General features: G+C 28.3%; 4 protein-coding genes across 4 annotated transcripts in view; 3 read left to right on the top strand and 1 right to left on the bottom strand.

The window, feature by feature from the left end:
• Positions 1-982: 982 nt before the first annotated feature.
• On the bottom strand, positions 983-2,831 carry LOC113385215 (yemanuclein). The gene is made up of 6 exons (XM_026623039.1): positions 2,451-2,831; positions 2,270-2,386; positions 2,096-2,209; positions 1,903-2,028; positions 1,288-1,846; positions 983-1,217 (listed from the first exon to the last, which is right to left on the bottom strand). The coding sequence occupies exons 1-6, from the start codon at positions 2,580-2,582 to the stop codon at positions 1,132-1,134; spliced, it is 1,134 nt and encodes a 377-aa protein (XP_026478824.1). The 5' UTR covers positions 2,583-2,831; the 3' UTR covers positions 983-1,131.
• A 179-nt stretch (positions 2,832-3,010) lies between these two features.
• LOC113385317 (vacuolar protein sorting-associated protein 37B) lies at positions 3,011-4,122 on the top strand. The gene is made up of 3 exons (XM_026623156.1): positions 3,011-3,198; positions 3,437-3,608; positions 3,669-4,122. Exons 1-3 carry the CDS (start codon positions 3,079-3,081, stop codon positions 3,992-3,994), a joined length of 618 nt encoding a protein of 205 aa, XP_026478941.1. The 5' UTR covers positions 3,011-3,078; the 3' UTR covers positions 3,995-4,122.
• Positions 4,123-4,653: 531 nt separating this feature from the next.
• Positions 4,654-8,716, top strand: LOC113384510 (RNA polymerase-associated protein Rtf1). Its single transcript, XM_026622225.1, has 15 exons — positions 4,654-4,972; positions 5,108-5,254; positions 5,319-5,478; positions 5,544-5,721; positions 5,865-5,968; positions 6,039-6,153; positions 6,224-6,327; positions 6,437-6,650; positions 6,915-7,110; positions 7,252-7,361; positions 7,430-7,547; positions 7,634-7,948; positions 8,082-8,222; positions 8,299-8,404; positions 8,473-8,716. Exons 1-15 carry the CDS (start codon positions 4,895-4,897, stop codon positions 8,577-8,579), a joined length of 2,193 nt encoding a protein of 730 aa, XP_026478010.1. The 5' UTR covers positions 4,654-4,894; the 3' UTR covers positions 8,580-8,716.
• Positions 8,717-10,589: 1,873 nt separating this feature from the next.
• LOC113384424 (cofilin/actin-depolymerizing factor homolog) overlaps positions 10,590-13,048 on the top strand; it is a 70,991-nt gene continuing 68,532 nt past the window's right edge. Inside the window, exon 1 of the mRNA XM_026622136.1 lies at positions 10,590-10,726. Within this exon, the coding sequence (XP_026477921.1) occupies positions 10,724-10,726 (3 nt within the window). The 5' untranslated portion in view covers positions 10,590-10,723. The remainder of the gene's footprint in view (positions 10,727-13,048) is intronic.

The following is a 13,048-nucleotide window of genomic DNA, read 5'->3' as shown; positions in this document are numbered from 1 at the left end:
CAATATTTAAATTCGTCGCTCAATATAAAAATATTATAATAAATTTTTAATACGTTTTAATAATATTTATTTAATTAATCTAATCGTTAATTAAATTTTTTTCTAAATTGTCTTCTACTCCAATAACGATTATTCCGAAACGTTTTATTTCAAATCTTCAATAAAACATGTTTCTTGAGTTTAAATTCGATCAGCTGAGTTGAAAAGCATTTCGTTAGGTTATTTTTTATAGTTTTAATTTTCCACATTGGCACATGAAAGCAAGAGCCTGAAATATACAATGATTAATTCAGAAAAAGTGCCTTGCATGTTTAAAAGACTTTTGTGAAGAAAGACTTTTCAAACTAAGTAATCAAACAGCTAACTTTCAACTTTTATTATCGATTTTTTACGTTTTTTTTCAATTTAACCAGATTTAAAGCGGTTCAGCTTTTTTCATTTTGATTTTTATAAAAATATATATCAATAGGCAGCAGCATAATATTTTTCCTAAATCAATATTAATATACTAGATATATAAATATAATGTTATATGTAAATATCAAAATAAATATGTACCTATTATAATTAAAAGAACGTTTTTCTTTAATTAAAAATTGATTTTAAACAGATTTAGCTTAGCCAATGTTGTGTAATCAATCAATCAATCAATCAAATTTTAATAATATTAAAATTCTATTTATTGATTTAGGCCTTTGAGCAATTTAATTTGTAGCATTGAATATTTAATTTTATGAAGTATTCTAATTTGACCTTTTTCTAAATTGGTAACAAATCAAACAGCTAAATATTTTGCATGTACTATATTCAGTTTTATTAAATAAATTATACAAAAGTTTTATGAAAAATGTTCACTCTCCGAATTGCATGTATGTATCCAGACATATAATTCACTTGTGTATCTTTCAGATTTTGATATCATAATTTTCAATCACAAATTATTTTGGCAACAGTCAGAGATGCATTCAGAAAATTTCTTCGGAGTGACTAAATAAGGTTAGTGAAAAAAATTTCAAGACTTACACAAAGCTATCTTAAAATTTTTCTCAATTAGCTATCGATCTAAACTTAAATTTATAGTCTTATGTACATGAGTTTCATATTTCCGAAAAACAAATGTCTTATCAGGAATTACAAAATGTGATTATTATGGTTGATCACAGAATCCACTCGAGTTAAATCAGATGTTGGTTTTCCTTCAGGATTGACCAACTCCACTGAAATATAGAAATTATAATATAAACAAGTACTTCAGCAGGTATAAAGACTTTTCTATCTAGTATCTACCTGACAAATCCAAAAACTTTTGTTTCTGCCTTAATAATTCTTGAACTACAAAAGCTTTTCTTTGATTCTCATCTCCATTTTCAGCAGGTTTCACATTTGTTTGTTTTTTGGCAGTGCTTTCAAAGTTCGAATAGGCTCCAATATCTTTATTTGTGTGTGTCATTATATTGGAAGACGTCTTAACAATACTATTAACATTACTACTTAATTCAGATAATTTTTTACAACTAATTTGACCAGGTTTAATAGATGATGATTCATTGCCGGAACCTTTCTTCTCATTATCTCCTTTACTAATTTTTTTACTTCTTTCAGTATCTTTCACAGTGTTAGCTTTTGATCTCTCTTCAGTCTTTTGGCCATTATTGGGTATTGGATTACTATTCACTTTTTCCTTGACCACACTCGATTTAACAGAACCATTATTTGATTTTCCATTTTTACTACTTTCACTTGAATTGTTACTACTTAGACAAACTTTCTTGTTCAGATTTTTCTTCTCTTTCTGGGCCGTACTTTCATCAGAACTGGTCGCCGAAGTAGAAGAAGATAGCTGTCTCTGTGTAAGGTGATTATCATTAAAATATTATTTAATTTTAAATATTTATACATTACTTTATGTGTTCTAATGCTCGGTGTGTCTCCTTCACAATTAGGTAGTTTTTCGTATTCCAATGGTCCACAATTTATGTAGAAACCACCCATTTTAGTTTCTAAATTCCGTGGTATCATCTCATCATACTATGATTGAACAAATATGTTAAAATTGATCAAATATGTATATATATATAAGTAGTCTTTAACTTACTGCATCGGTATTATCTATAAAGGAATCTGATTCATCATATCCAGCAGCAATATCGGCATATTCATCACGTCTTACCCCTCTAGATAATCTGACTGAACCATATGTTGTACTATTCTGTAGAACAATATTGTAATATTAATTCAAGAAATTTTTAATTATTTTCAAAATGCTCACATATTTTTTTTCAAAATGTTTTGCTATCCTTAATAGATCATCCTCATCTATAGGATCAGGGGGCAATCCATTTGCTTTTTGCAGCTCCTTTTTCTTTATAATTTCTTTTTCTTTCTCCTGAGAATGTATATGAAAATTTAGAATCTCACAAACTATAATAATTGTAATTGCAAATTATTACCTCTTGTATTCGCGCTAATTCTAAAAAATTAAATTCAGGATAAGAATCTCTAGAAGGTTCAAACAAATCTAGTTCTAGTCGTATTGTTTTTTCAATAGGACCAGTTATTTTATTTTTCGCTGGCATTGACATTATTATTAATTAAATACCGCACAATTTATAGTTAATCATATGTTATAACTTTATATACATTTACAATTTTACATACAATACAGAAATTAACCAAAAAATGACAGTTCTTATTGTTTATATCTGCTATGCCATTGTGTCATTGCAGAAAATTTATCTGCCACAGGGGCTGGTCCGGTTTTGCATAATTAGGGGAAATATGGGGGAAATGATTTATTGTTCGATTTGCTACCACTGTTAATTAGTTTATTAATTTACATACAATACTTATATTTATTAAATAAGTGCAAAACACAAAATCATCACTTATTTCTTTTTTACTATTTAGCTTAAATAAAATAACTTAAGTTAAAGTAGTATATATTGCATACTTTCTAAGCACACATCTGGTAACACTAAATACTTCAAATGTCATTTGGTGTCAACCATACTTCAAAGTTAAGAAATTCATTAGAGAAGTGTATTGTTATTGACTTATTTTAAGATTTTGGGGTACACAATGTACGGTCCCGATTTATCCATTGATTCTGCAATATATTCAAATCTTGAAAGTGACGAACTAAAAGAAATTATTCAGGATGACGACAAATTTGAAGAAATATTCAAGGAATTGGCCCAGGTACTTTGTTACACTCTTGTTATTCCTAAGTATTTTCAATAAAATTCTCATAATAAGAGGGCTAAAAGCTACTTTCTAATATTAATTTATAAGCCAACAACCTATATTATATAATATAATAATATTATATTAATTTAGTAAGAAATTATATGACTCAGCAATGACAGTTCTCAAAAATAAATAAACAAAATGATGTCATCATGTCACAATTTTATATTTTTAATATTTTATTTTTCAGGTTAAAAACTGGGACAATCAGAAGGAAGCAATGATAGAAAGAAATAAAGCCCTTGCGGAAGCAAATCTTTTACGCAATCCAGACTTAGCTGAAATAAAAGAAAAATTACAAGAACTTTCTGAAGAAGGCAAACAATTATGCAGCAGTATCCAAGAAATGCTTGCTGAAATAAGTAATAAATATTACAATTACCCAATATTAAGCATTTTGTAATTCATTCCCACATTTACAGAAGAAAAATCTGGAAGTATCAGTTTGGATACAGCTTTAGCTCTGTTACAAACAGCAGCTGCAACCAGTGAAGAAGAATCTGAAAATATAGCAGATCAATTTATTTCACGTGATATTGATATAGATGCATTTTTAGAGCAGTTTGCATCATCAAGAAAAGTTATGCATTTGAGGAAAGTCAAAGCCGATAAAATGAAAGAACTTCTTACCCAAAGAAATAGTAGTAATACCAATAATTCATATGTGCCTAGTGTTAATAACGTGCCAGCATATCCATTAGGTCCTATAAATATGCCTATGCCTGGCTATAGGAATAATTACTTTTAATACATTTTTAATTTTTCAACATTTGCTTTATCCAATATACACAAAATAATAATATTTTAGTTATATGTATAATATAAATTCCATAATTAAATTTGTACTTTGGAGCAAAGATTTAAAAGATATAAGTTGCAAACAATTATATTTTACTATTAAACAAATTATAAATAGTTATATTTATTAATGAAGAATAGATAATATAAATAATGAAATAAGTGATAAATAATAAAAAAAACATTAATAAGTCATAAATAATGTTTATATTAACAGATACTACAAAAATATATTATAAAAATATATTATTCCTTTTTAAATAATCTGTTTTTTATAATGAGTGAAGTTAACTTCATAAACCGGATGTATTTCAAATTCAATGATATTTGGCGCCGAAAAAATATACTGACGTTAAAATTATCTAGAGTGCCGTTATTCACTTGTTGAAACAAAAGCATTTTGACACAAACAAAATATAATTAATCCTATTTATAAACTTTACATAACTTATCACAATATGGTTTGCGGTGAGATACAAATTCGGAAAACTCTTCCATTTTCTAAAATGGTTTTGCTTTGGAAATGTTTTAAGTGCGGTAACACCAAAAAAACCGAGCCGCCATATTATTTTAATAAAATCATGCTATCGATTTTTTCATGAACTTTAACAAATTAATCATTTGTTCAAACAATAAATTGAACAAAAAATGGCCAACAAAAAACAACTACATAAGTTCAAAATAATGCCCATAACTTCTCTTTAGGGTAACACCAATATTTTTGGATACTCTAAAATGACAGATCCAGATTGGCAGTTTACACATAACCCTTCGTGAGTTTGGATGTACGTTTGCATAAGGTCAATATTTTTTACATATATTTTATTTTAAAAAAAATATTCGAACGAAAATGGGTAAACGTAAAAATCAGGCACTTATCGACTCAGATAGCAGCAGCAATGACGATTCTGGATCGGATTTGGAATCTGTAAGTTTACAAATGCTTTATGTCAATTATACATTGTTCTGGAACAATTATTTTTTCACTTATTTTATTATTCTAAAAACCACTTTTTGTATTTTAACTGTACGGTTTTAGTTACCTGTATTTATTTTTTTATAGGAACTATTATCTTTGGCAAAAAAGAAGAAAAAGAACCAAGATAATTCACCTAAATCAAAACCATCCCATCAATCAGATTCTGACACCGACTGGGGAGCCAAGGACAAATCAAATTCCAATGACAGGAAAAAGAAATTGACCAAAAAGGTTAAATAAACAACTCGAAACAAATTCCAAATAAGAATAGTTATCCATATCATGAATTTTGTAGGTTTCCAGAAGCTCTTCATCAAATTCTAGCAATTCTGAGAGCGAGGATGAGGATTCTGATCATCACAGTGATAAAGAACAAGCATCTGCAAAAACTAATGCAAGTAATGCTAAAGAAAATGAAAAGAAACCTGTTGAAAATCACTCAGAACCAGAAGAAGGTAGAAGTAGAAAACTCTTGAGACGATCATACTTAATACTACTTTTGGTAAAAATATTATTGCAGGTGAAGTGTCATCTGATGATGCAAATTCCAGTTCATCTGATGATGAATTTAATGATGGTTTTGATGAAAACCTTATGGGCGATGAAGAAGATAGAGCTCGTTTGGCTGCTCTCACAGAGAAGGAAAGAGAAACAGAAATTTTCAAACGTATTGAACAACGAGAGGTTATGAAAACTAGGTTTGTTAATAATAGAAAGAAATTAACTGATCATATTATAAATCATTTTATGAGAATATCCACATTGAATTGAATGGTTCTGTTTTGTATTTATAAATATAATTGTTTAATATGGACTCATAATTGAATTTTCTTTTTTTAAGATGGGAGATAGAAAGAAAATTGCGTCTAGCAAGAAAAGGTACTGAAAAGGTCAAAAAGCCAAGTGGTGAACGATCAAAGAAATCACAAGCTGCAGTATTAAATAGTAAATAATAATAATTTCATTTTCCTTTTTATTTATACCAATGATATAACTTACAAATAAATATTTTCAGGCTCTTCAGATTCTAACTTAAATTTATCTAATAGTAGTGCCAAAAATGCAAGCCCTAAACAACTTGACTCAGCCAAAAAATCTCAAGAACTGGAAGACTTTGATTTTAAAGAAAGGTTGTGAATGCAATTCTTTGATTCTTAGATTATGATTGAATAAAAAATTTACAAATGTATTTTACCTCAGATCTAAGGAACGTAAGAAAACTGTTGAAATGAATAGAGGCGATGATAAAAGAAGCAATGCCATGGCCTTATTGAAAGCTAAAAGAGAAGGCAAACAAAAACGAGGTAAAAATAAAATCATCAAAATTAAATAAATTATTTTAATCTTTTTCTAAGAAAAGCTTTGTATTTTGGACATTTTGATTTGCAATTTTTAACATTTTGAAATTTGTAGAGGAACTTGATAAAGCTAAAAAAGAAGAAGAGCGTAAAAAAGAGGAAGAGAAAGAAGAAATTGATGGAGTTTCTGGTTCCAAAACAAATGTTAAGTTGAAAGCGTCTGATATTTATTCTGATGACTCTGGATCTGATAGTGAGGAGAAAAAATCTGTAGGTAGATCAAGTGATAGCAGTCGTTCTTCTTCCAGTGATAGCGAAAGTGATAAAAAGTAAGTTTATAATGCTTCATTTTATAAATTGACTTAGATATATATGAAATATTTTTCTACTGATATATACACTTTTAAATTAAAATCATATATACTAAAAAAAAAAAAATAAATTTTAGTTTCAAGTATTTCATATATTTTTTTAGAAACAGTACTTTCTAAAATCAAGATTTTCATTAATTTTTTGCTTCTACTGAAAAATTATTCTTACATGTTACAGAATTTGTTTATATAAATTAAATTTTCATATTATTTGTTTTGCAGATCCGTTGTTAATCAAAAATCAAAACCTACATCTAAGAGTGCTATAGAATTAAATACATGTGAACAATTAAACAAATTGCGCCTCTCAAGATATAAAATGGAACGTTTTGTACATTTACCCTTTTTTGATAGGGTTGTTACTGGTTGTTTTGTGAGAATTGGTATTGGAAATAATAATGGAAGACCAGTTTACAGAGTAAGATTTTTTGTAAAAAAATAATACCTTCATCATTTTATTTAATGTCACATAATAATTTTTTAGTAGTATTAGAAGTCATTCATTTTTTCATATCATGACTTAACCATATATATAATTATCATAAATAATTATTTTTAGGTAGCTGAAGTACTATCTGTGGTTGAAACTGCAAAAATATATCAACTTGGTAAAACTAGAACAAACAAAGGAATTAAATTGAGGCATGGTTCACAAGAGCGAGTTTTTCGGTATAAAAATATTATGATGCAATAACTTATTTTTAAATGTAATGATTATTAATATAATAATATTACAGTTTAGAGTTTGTTTCAAATCAAGATTTTTCTGAAAATGAGTTTTTGAAATGGCGTGATGCATGTAATTCATCTAACATATCAATGCCTACACAAGAACATCTTGATGGTAAATTAAAGGTAAAAGCTGAATATAAAATAATCTTTTTTAATATTTATTAATGCTAGTATTAAATTGAATTTTGTATTATTATTTTCTATTTAAGGATATAAAAGAGGCACTAATGTATGAATTCAATGAAGAAGATGTTACAAAAATAATTCAAGAAAAAGATAAATTCAGACCGCATCCAACAAATTATGCAATGAAGAAAACACAATTGATGAAGGAAAGAGATGAGGCTCAGCACCGAGGTGATTCAGAATTGGCTTATACACTTAATGAACAAATTCAAGAATTAGAAGAGCGAGCCAATAAATTAGATAAAATGCGCACAAGCACAATTAGTAGTATAAGTTACTTAAATGACCGAAATCGTAAAATGAATGTTGAACATGCTGAAAAGGCAATTATGGAAGAGGTATGAAATTTTATTTACTAAGAGGATAAACATTTTTTTTTAAATCAACTTTTCTACATGTAAAATATGTTTAATATGTTGTAATATTCATATGTTTTATCTAATTCTTATATTTGTATCTATTTTTTTATAGATTCGAGCCAATAAAGGAAAGAAAATTGATGATCCTTTCACAAGGCGTTCAACAAAACCCCGTATGAGTTTCAAAGCATGTGAAGCCCAACAGGAAGAGAATTTGCCTATGCAACCTATTCCGCCACCTCAAAACACAAATGTAAAACATATATTGCATTTTATTTTTAAATTTCATAAAATTTGATCTTACTATATTGTATTTATCATATTTCTAGCGTAAAACTGATGACAAAAAAGGTTCCATGAATCCCAAACCTGAAAGTAATTTATATTCCCTACATGATTTTGATATTCAGATAGACTTAGAAGTACCTCTGCCAAGTATGTATATCCATTAAATTTTTAATAATAATTTAAAAATATTAATCTATTGATAACTTTTTTTTTAGATAATCCTGTGGCAGTTATTCCAAAACCGGTGCCCAAAATTAAAGACTCAGGGCCAAAAAGGTCTTTGAATTTGGAAGATTACAAGAAGAAACGAGGACTTATATAAACTGTTTTAGTTATAAATTAGTTATTAGTTAATTATAAATATTAGTTCATTGAATTGTACATATTTGGTAATTTAAAAGCTATACTTGTTATAAGTATGATTATCCATTATTTTATTTTGTATTAATTAATTTGTGGCCGAAAATCGATATTTATAACTAGTTTTAATGTTTATGATTAGGATTGAGATTAATAAATATTTTTTTTGTTATAACTTGTTTTTTTTTGTGAATATGTGAAATATAGTATAAAATATGGAACAGAGGAATAATTTTTTATTTGAAACTTATTTTAAAATAATTTCAAATAATCCTTAATGAAGTCTCAAGATTAAAAATTTAAGCAAGGGTGGTTATTGATTTTTAGCGATTCCAAACAGTTTTGAATATATCGCTTCGTAGAAACGTATTGACATCCGGTTTTCCTAATAAGGGCATTTGACAATGCGACATTGTGATTGGACTAAATACAACACACGATATTGACTTGTATGCCAAAATGATGCAGGTAAATTATGAAAAAACAAATTTAATTTAATTTAATGGTACAAGCTACATAATATATTAAACAAGCCCTCATGATATCGCTTGTAATAAAAGTTAAAGATATTTTGTGGTTAGGATGCATATTCATGCGCATGAAAAAGTAGTTCTTTGAAAAATCGTAAATATTGCTATAAATATTTACTTGTCCGTATCATCGCAAAATTAATTAAAATATAAGTTTTAATATATAACTATTATCTTTAAAATAGCTCAGCAAAATTAGTTTTAATAAATCTAGTCATTGAATAGTTAATGCATGGATCGAACGACTTTGACAGTTGTAAAGTATGGAACGTATATGTCAAATATGCGATTCATTTATTTTTTTATCTAAATAGTGTTCAAAATTGTTTGACATTATTATTTGCATAAAAGTTAACATAAATAATTATTTATATAAACATTTTTTTATTTGACGTTTAATTTGCGACTATATTATTTTATTCAACATGAATCAATTCTCATATGTATCAAACCAGTAATTCAAAATTATTACAAATCATGCAAATATTTTAAACAGCATTTGTAGAGTAAATCTGAAGTAATTGAATAGTGAAGAAATATGTATACAAAGGTAATAATCACTAATTATAAAATTGGTTTTAATTTAGATTCAAAAGTGTGTGGATTTTGCAAAATGAGCAAAAAACTAGTAGTGTATGGAATCGTGCCTTACGGCAAATTACTGAAACTTTCCGTACCAAAAATTTCGAAAAAAGATATTTTATTTTGGAAATATTTTGGATACTTTGAGCTTTTTTCAAATCAATCGTACTGCTTTAGCTGCATAGACAAACGATGTTTGTCTAATGGACAAACGATGTTGCGAAACCCATAGAAATGTAAACAAAATTGATATACATTATTAAAATCTCCATAAAATATCTGACAATTTGATGTGCATACGTCTAATGATTATTTTTGACCTCAAAATGGCATTTTTTTACAAGATCTCCGAAACCTTTATAACTGCCTTCCCAAAAATTCAATCAGTTCTTCATCTTGTCAAAACAAGTAAAATGTTTTTTGAATTATTAAAATCGGACGCTCTGTTCTCATAAAAACTGACTTACGGTTTTTGGCACTTTGCGTCCCGTATTTTCGAAACGTCTAGACCTGCCTATGCCAAAAACTAATCAGCACGTCGTCTTATTAATAGAAATCGAATGTTTTTTGACACACACGGAAACATTCAGTTTTCCTAAGGTATGCCAAAATGTTCAGAAACTCTAAAACGTAAAGATATATAAAAAAATTCATTTTTGATATTTTTGCTATTACTATAACTTTCCCCACGAGAAGTTCAAAATTTTTACAAAAGATAAAACGAAATTTTGTCTACATCATTTTTTATACGTCGTGTTCATTTTTCTTCGAATTTATTGAATTCCAAACGGTTGCCGATTATATAGTCAATGACCGCACGTTTCTTAACGCGGAGCATTGATACAAATCCGGGTGCCGCTGGCAAGCCTGCGCACATCTATCAATTGCTCGGCTACAGGGCGAGTCTTTAGTTTCAGTCAGTGCCTCTGTGTTGGTGAGTGATTGTGGTAATTTGTAATATCATCCAATATACCTCAGGATTTAATTGTTAAATATGGTGAGAAATTTTTATTATTTTATTAAATTTATTTCGGCTTGTGTTACAGAAACATTTTTTTCACAACGAAAACATTTTGCCGCATGCCGGTTCGGCCATTATACATAGCTCTTGGGAGAATGTTAATTTGTCGACGTTTTTGGCTTTTGCATTCGTTGTAAAGCATGGGAATGTATTTTGAGATATATTTGAGTTGTAGTTTTTGAATTTGGTAATGTCAAAATAACCTTAAAATATTTGAGATTTGTGACAGCGTCTTGTGCAATTTGTTTTTATTGAATTTGATATGTCATTAACATTTAAGACTAACCTATAAGCTTCCTAATTCAAAAGCTTATATTTATCTAATTTCTATCATTTCAACGCGGAAGTATCTATATATTTTATGCTCAAGTACACACTAACGTTTGTTCAGTGCTTTATCTATGAACCTGCATTGCTATTTTAGTAATTGAACAAAAAAATTAATATTTTTTCCATGCCATTATGTGTCATTTCACCCACCGCACCCAATGATGTACCGGCTTGTGATGACTAATGCGTTTGCGTGTCATTTTCAATGACAGCATTTCCATATATAATCAAATTGAAATGATGTTCGAAGCTTTAAAACTCGATTTGTTCGATACAAATGAATAGCACGCGGTTATTTATAAATTCTTCTAAGACCAACGCAGATTTCGGTTTGTTACTCGTACAGGATTTAAACATGGCGACGTCTAAAAATACGAGATTAGGGGAATGGATTTCGGTTTAATCTGTGCAAATGGACGAATTTTGTTCATGGTAAAGGTCGGTGATCTGAGATTTGTATTATCATCTACATTATGGGATATATGAAAGTATAAGCAAATTAATTGTTTAACTAGTAGGGTGCATGGCATCGTGCCTTAAGGCAAATTGCTGGAACTTCCCGTACCTTAGTTAAAAATCTTGGTATGGATCCCAAAAAAATTTACATAAAATGTGTACACATTATTAAAATCTTTATAAAATATCTGATAATTTGATGTACTTATGTCCAATAAACATTTTCGACCGCCAAATGGCATTTTTTTCAACTTATTTTTATTGAGAGTCCATAACCGCTGGACCTGCCTTCCCAAAAATTTTATCAGTTCTTCATCTTGTCAATATAAGTAAAATGTTTTTTGACTTATTAAAATCGGGCGCTCCGTTCTCTTAAAAACTCAGTTACCGTTTTTGGTACTTTTTGCCGCCTATCTTCAAAACGGCTAATCCTGCCTTCGTCAAAAACTAGTCAGCTCGTCTCCTTATCAATACGAATCGAATGTTTTTTGAATTATTCAAATCGGTTGATCCGTGTTCCCGAAATCGTCGACGAAAATTTGAATATAAACATACATACACATGAAATGTTCAGAAACCTCTAAAACGTAAAGGTATATAAACATTTTCATTTTCGATTTTTTTGCGATTACTATAACTTACCCTACGGGAAGTTCAAAATTCATAAGGAATTTATAATCATTAAATTGAAACCATGTATTAAAAATACTTATTTAATCCAAAAAGTTTCACAAAATCGATATAAGTATACCTATATGCACATTAGGGTGATCCTTAATATGGATGTTTTCGAATTTCCTTGCTTCCAAATCGATAAAAAATACAGTATTTCTAGAATTTTTTGAATCTATTGGTTTTATTTTTTATTAAAAATTTTACCTATTGATACTTAATGACAAATTTTTGCAATATGTACTCAATATCAATACATGCATTAGGGTGATCCTTAATATGAATATTTTCCAATTTATTTGCTTCCAGGGGTTCAACTGCTTCCAAATTGATAGAAAAAAATCTTTGAAAGTTTTAGCTCCTAATATTGGCTTTAAGATAGTCCGCACTCAAAGTTCCTTATGGAAATAACATGGAAAATATTCCATTTGTTTTTTAGAATCACACATATTCATCAAAATTTTGAGAATAACATTATATTAGCTAATTTTGATCATAAATATAAAATTCACAACATAAGTTTGATATATTGTATAAGGTAAGTATTTGCATAATAATTATAGAATTATTAAACTTTGGGCTCGAATAACTACACTCTTAAGCCAATAGATTTAACGAAAAGTTACAAGAAACCCTTTTTTGCAAAGTGTCGAACTTTCATTAAAACAGGAGACCAATTCTTACTTCTGATTCGTATGTCATTTAGTTATAAAATTCTGAATAATAGATTTCTTTCCTCAATTTCATAAGAAATTTTGGAGTACGGACTATTTTAAAGTCAATATTAAAAGCTAAAATTTTCAGAGATTTTTTGTTATCAATTTGGAAGCGTTTGAGCCC

This window comes from Ctenocephalides felis, unplaced genomic scaffold (genome assembly GCF_003426905.1).
Source record: "Ctenocephalides felis isolate EL2017-DRISC unplaced genomic scaffold, ASM342690v1 CF-g0.4_SCAFFOLD_03571, whole genome shotgun sequence".
Classification (NCBI taxonomy): domain Eukaryota; kingdom Metazoa; phylum Arthropoda; class Insecta; order Siphonaptera; family Pulicidae; genus Ctenocephalides; species Ctenocephalides felis.
This window is presented reverse-complemented; position numbering and strand designations above follow the sequence as displayed.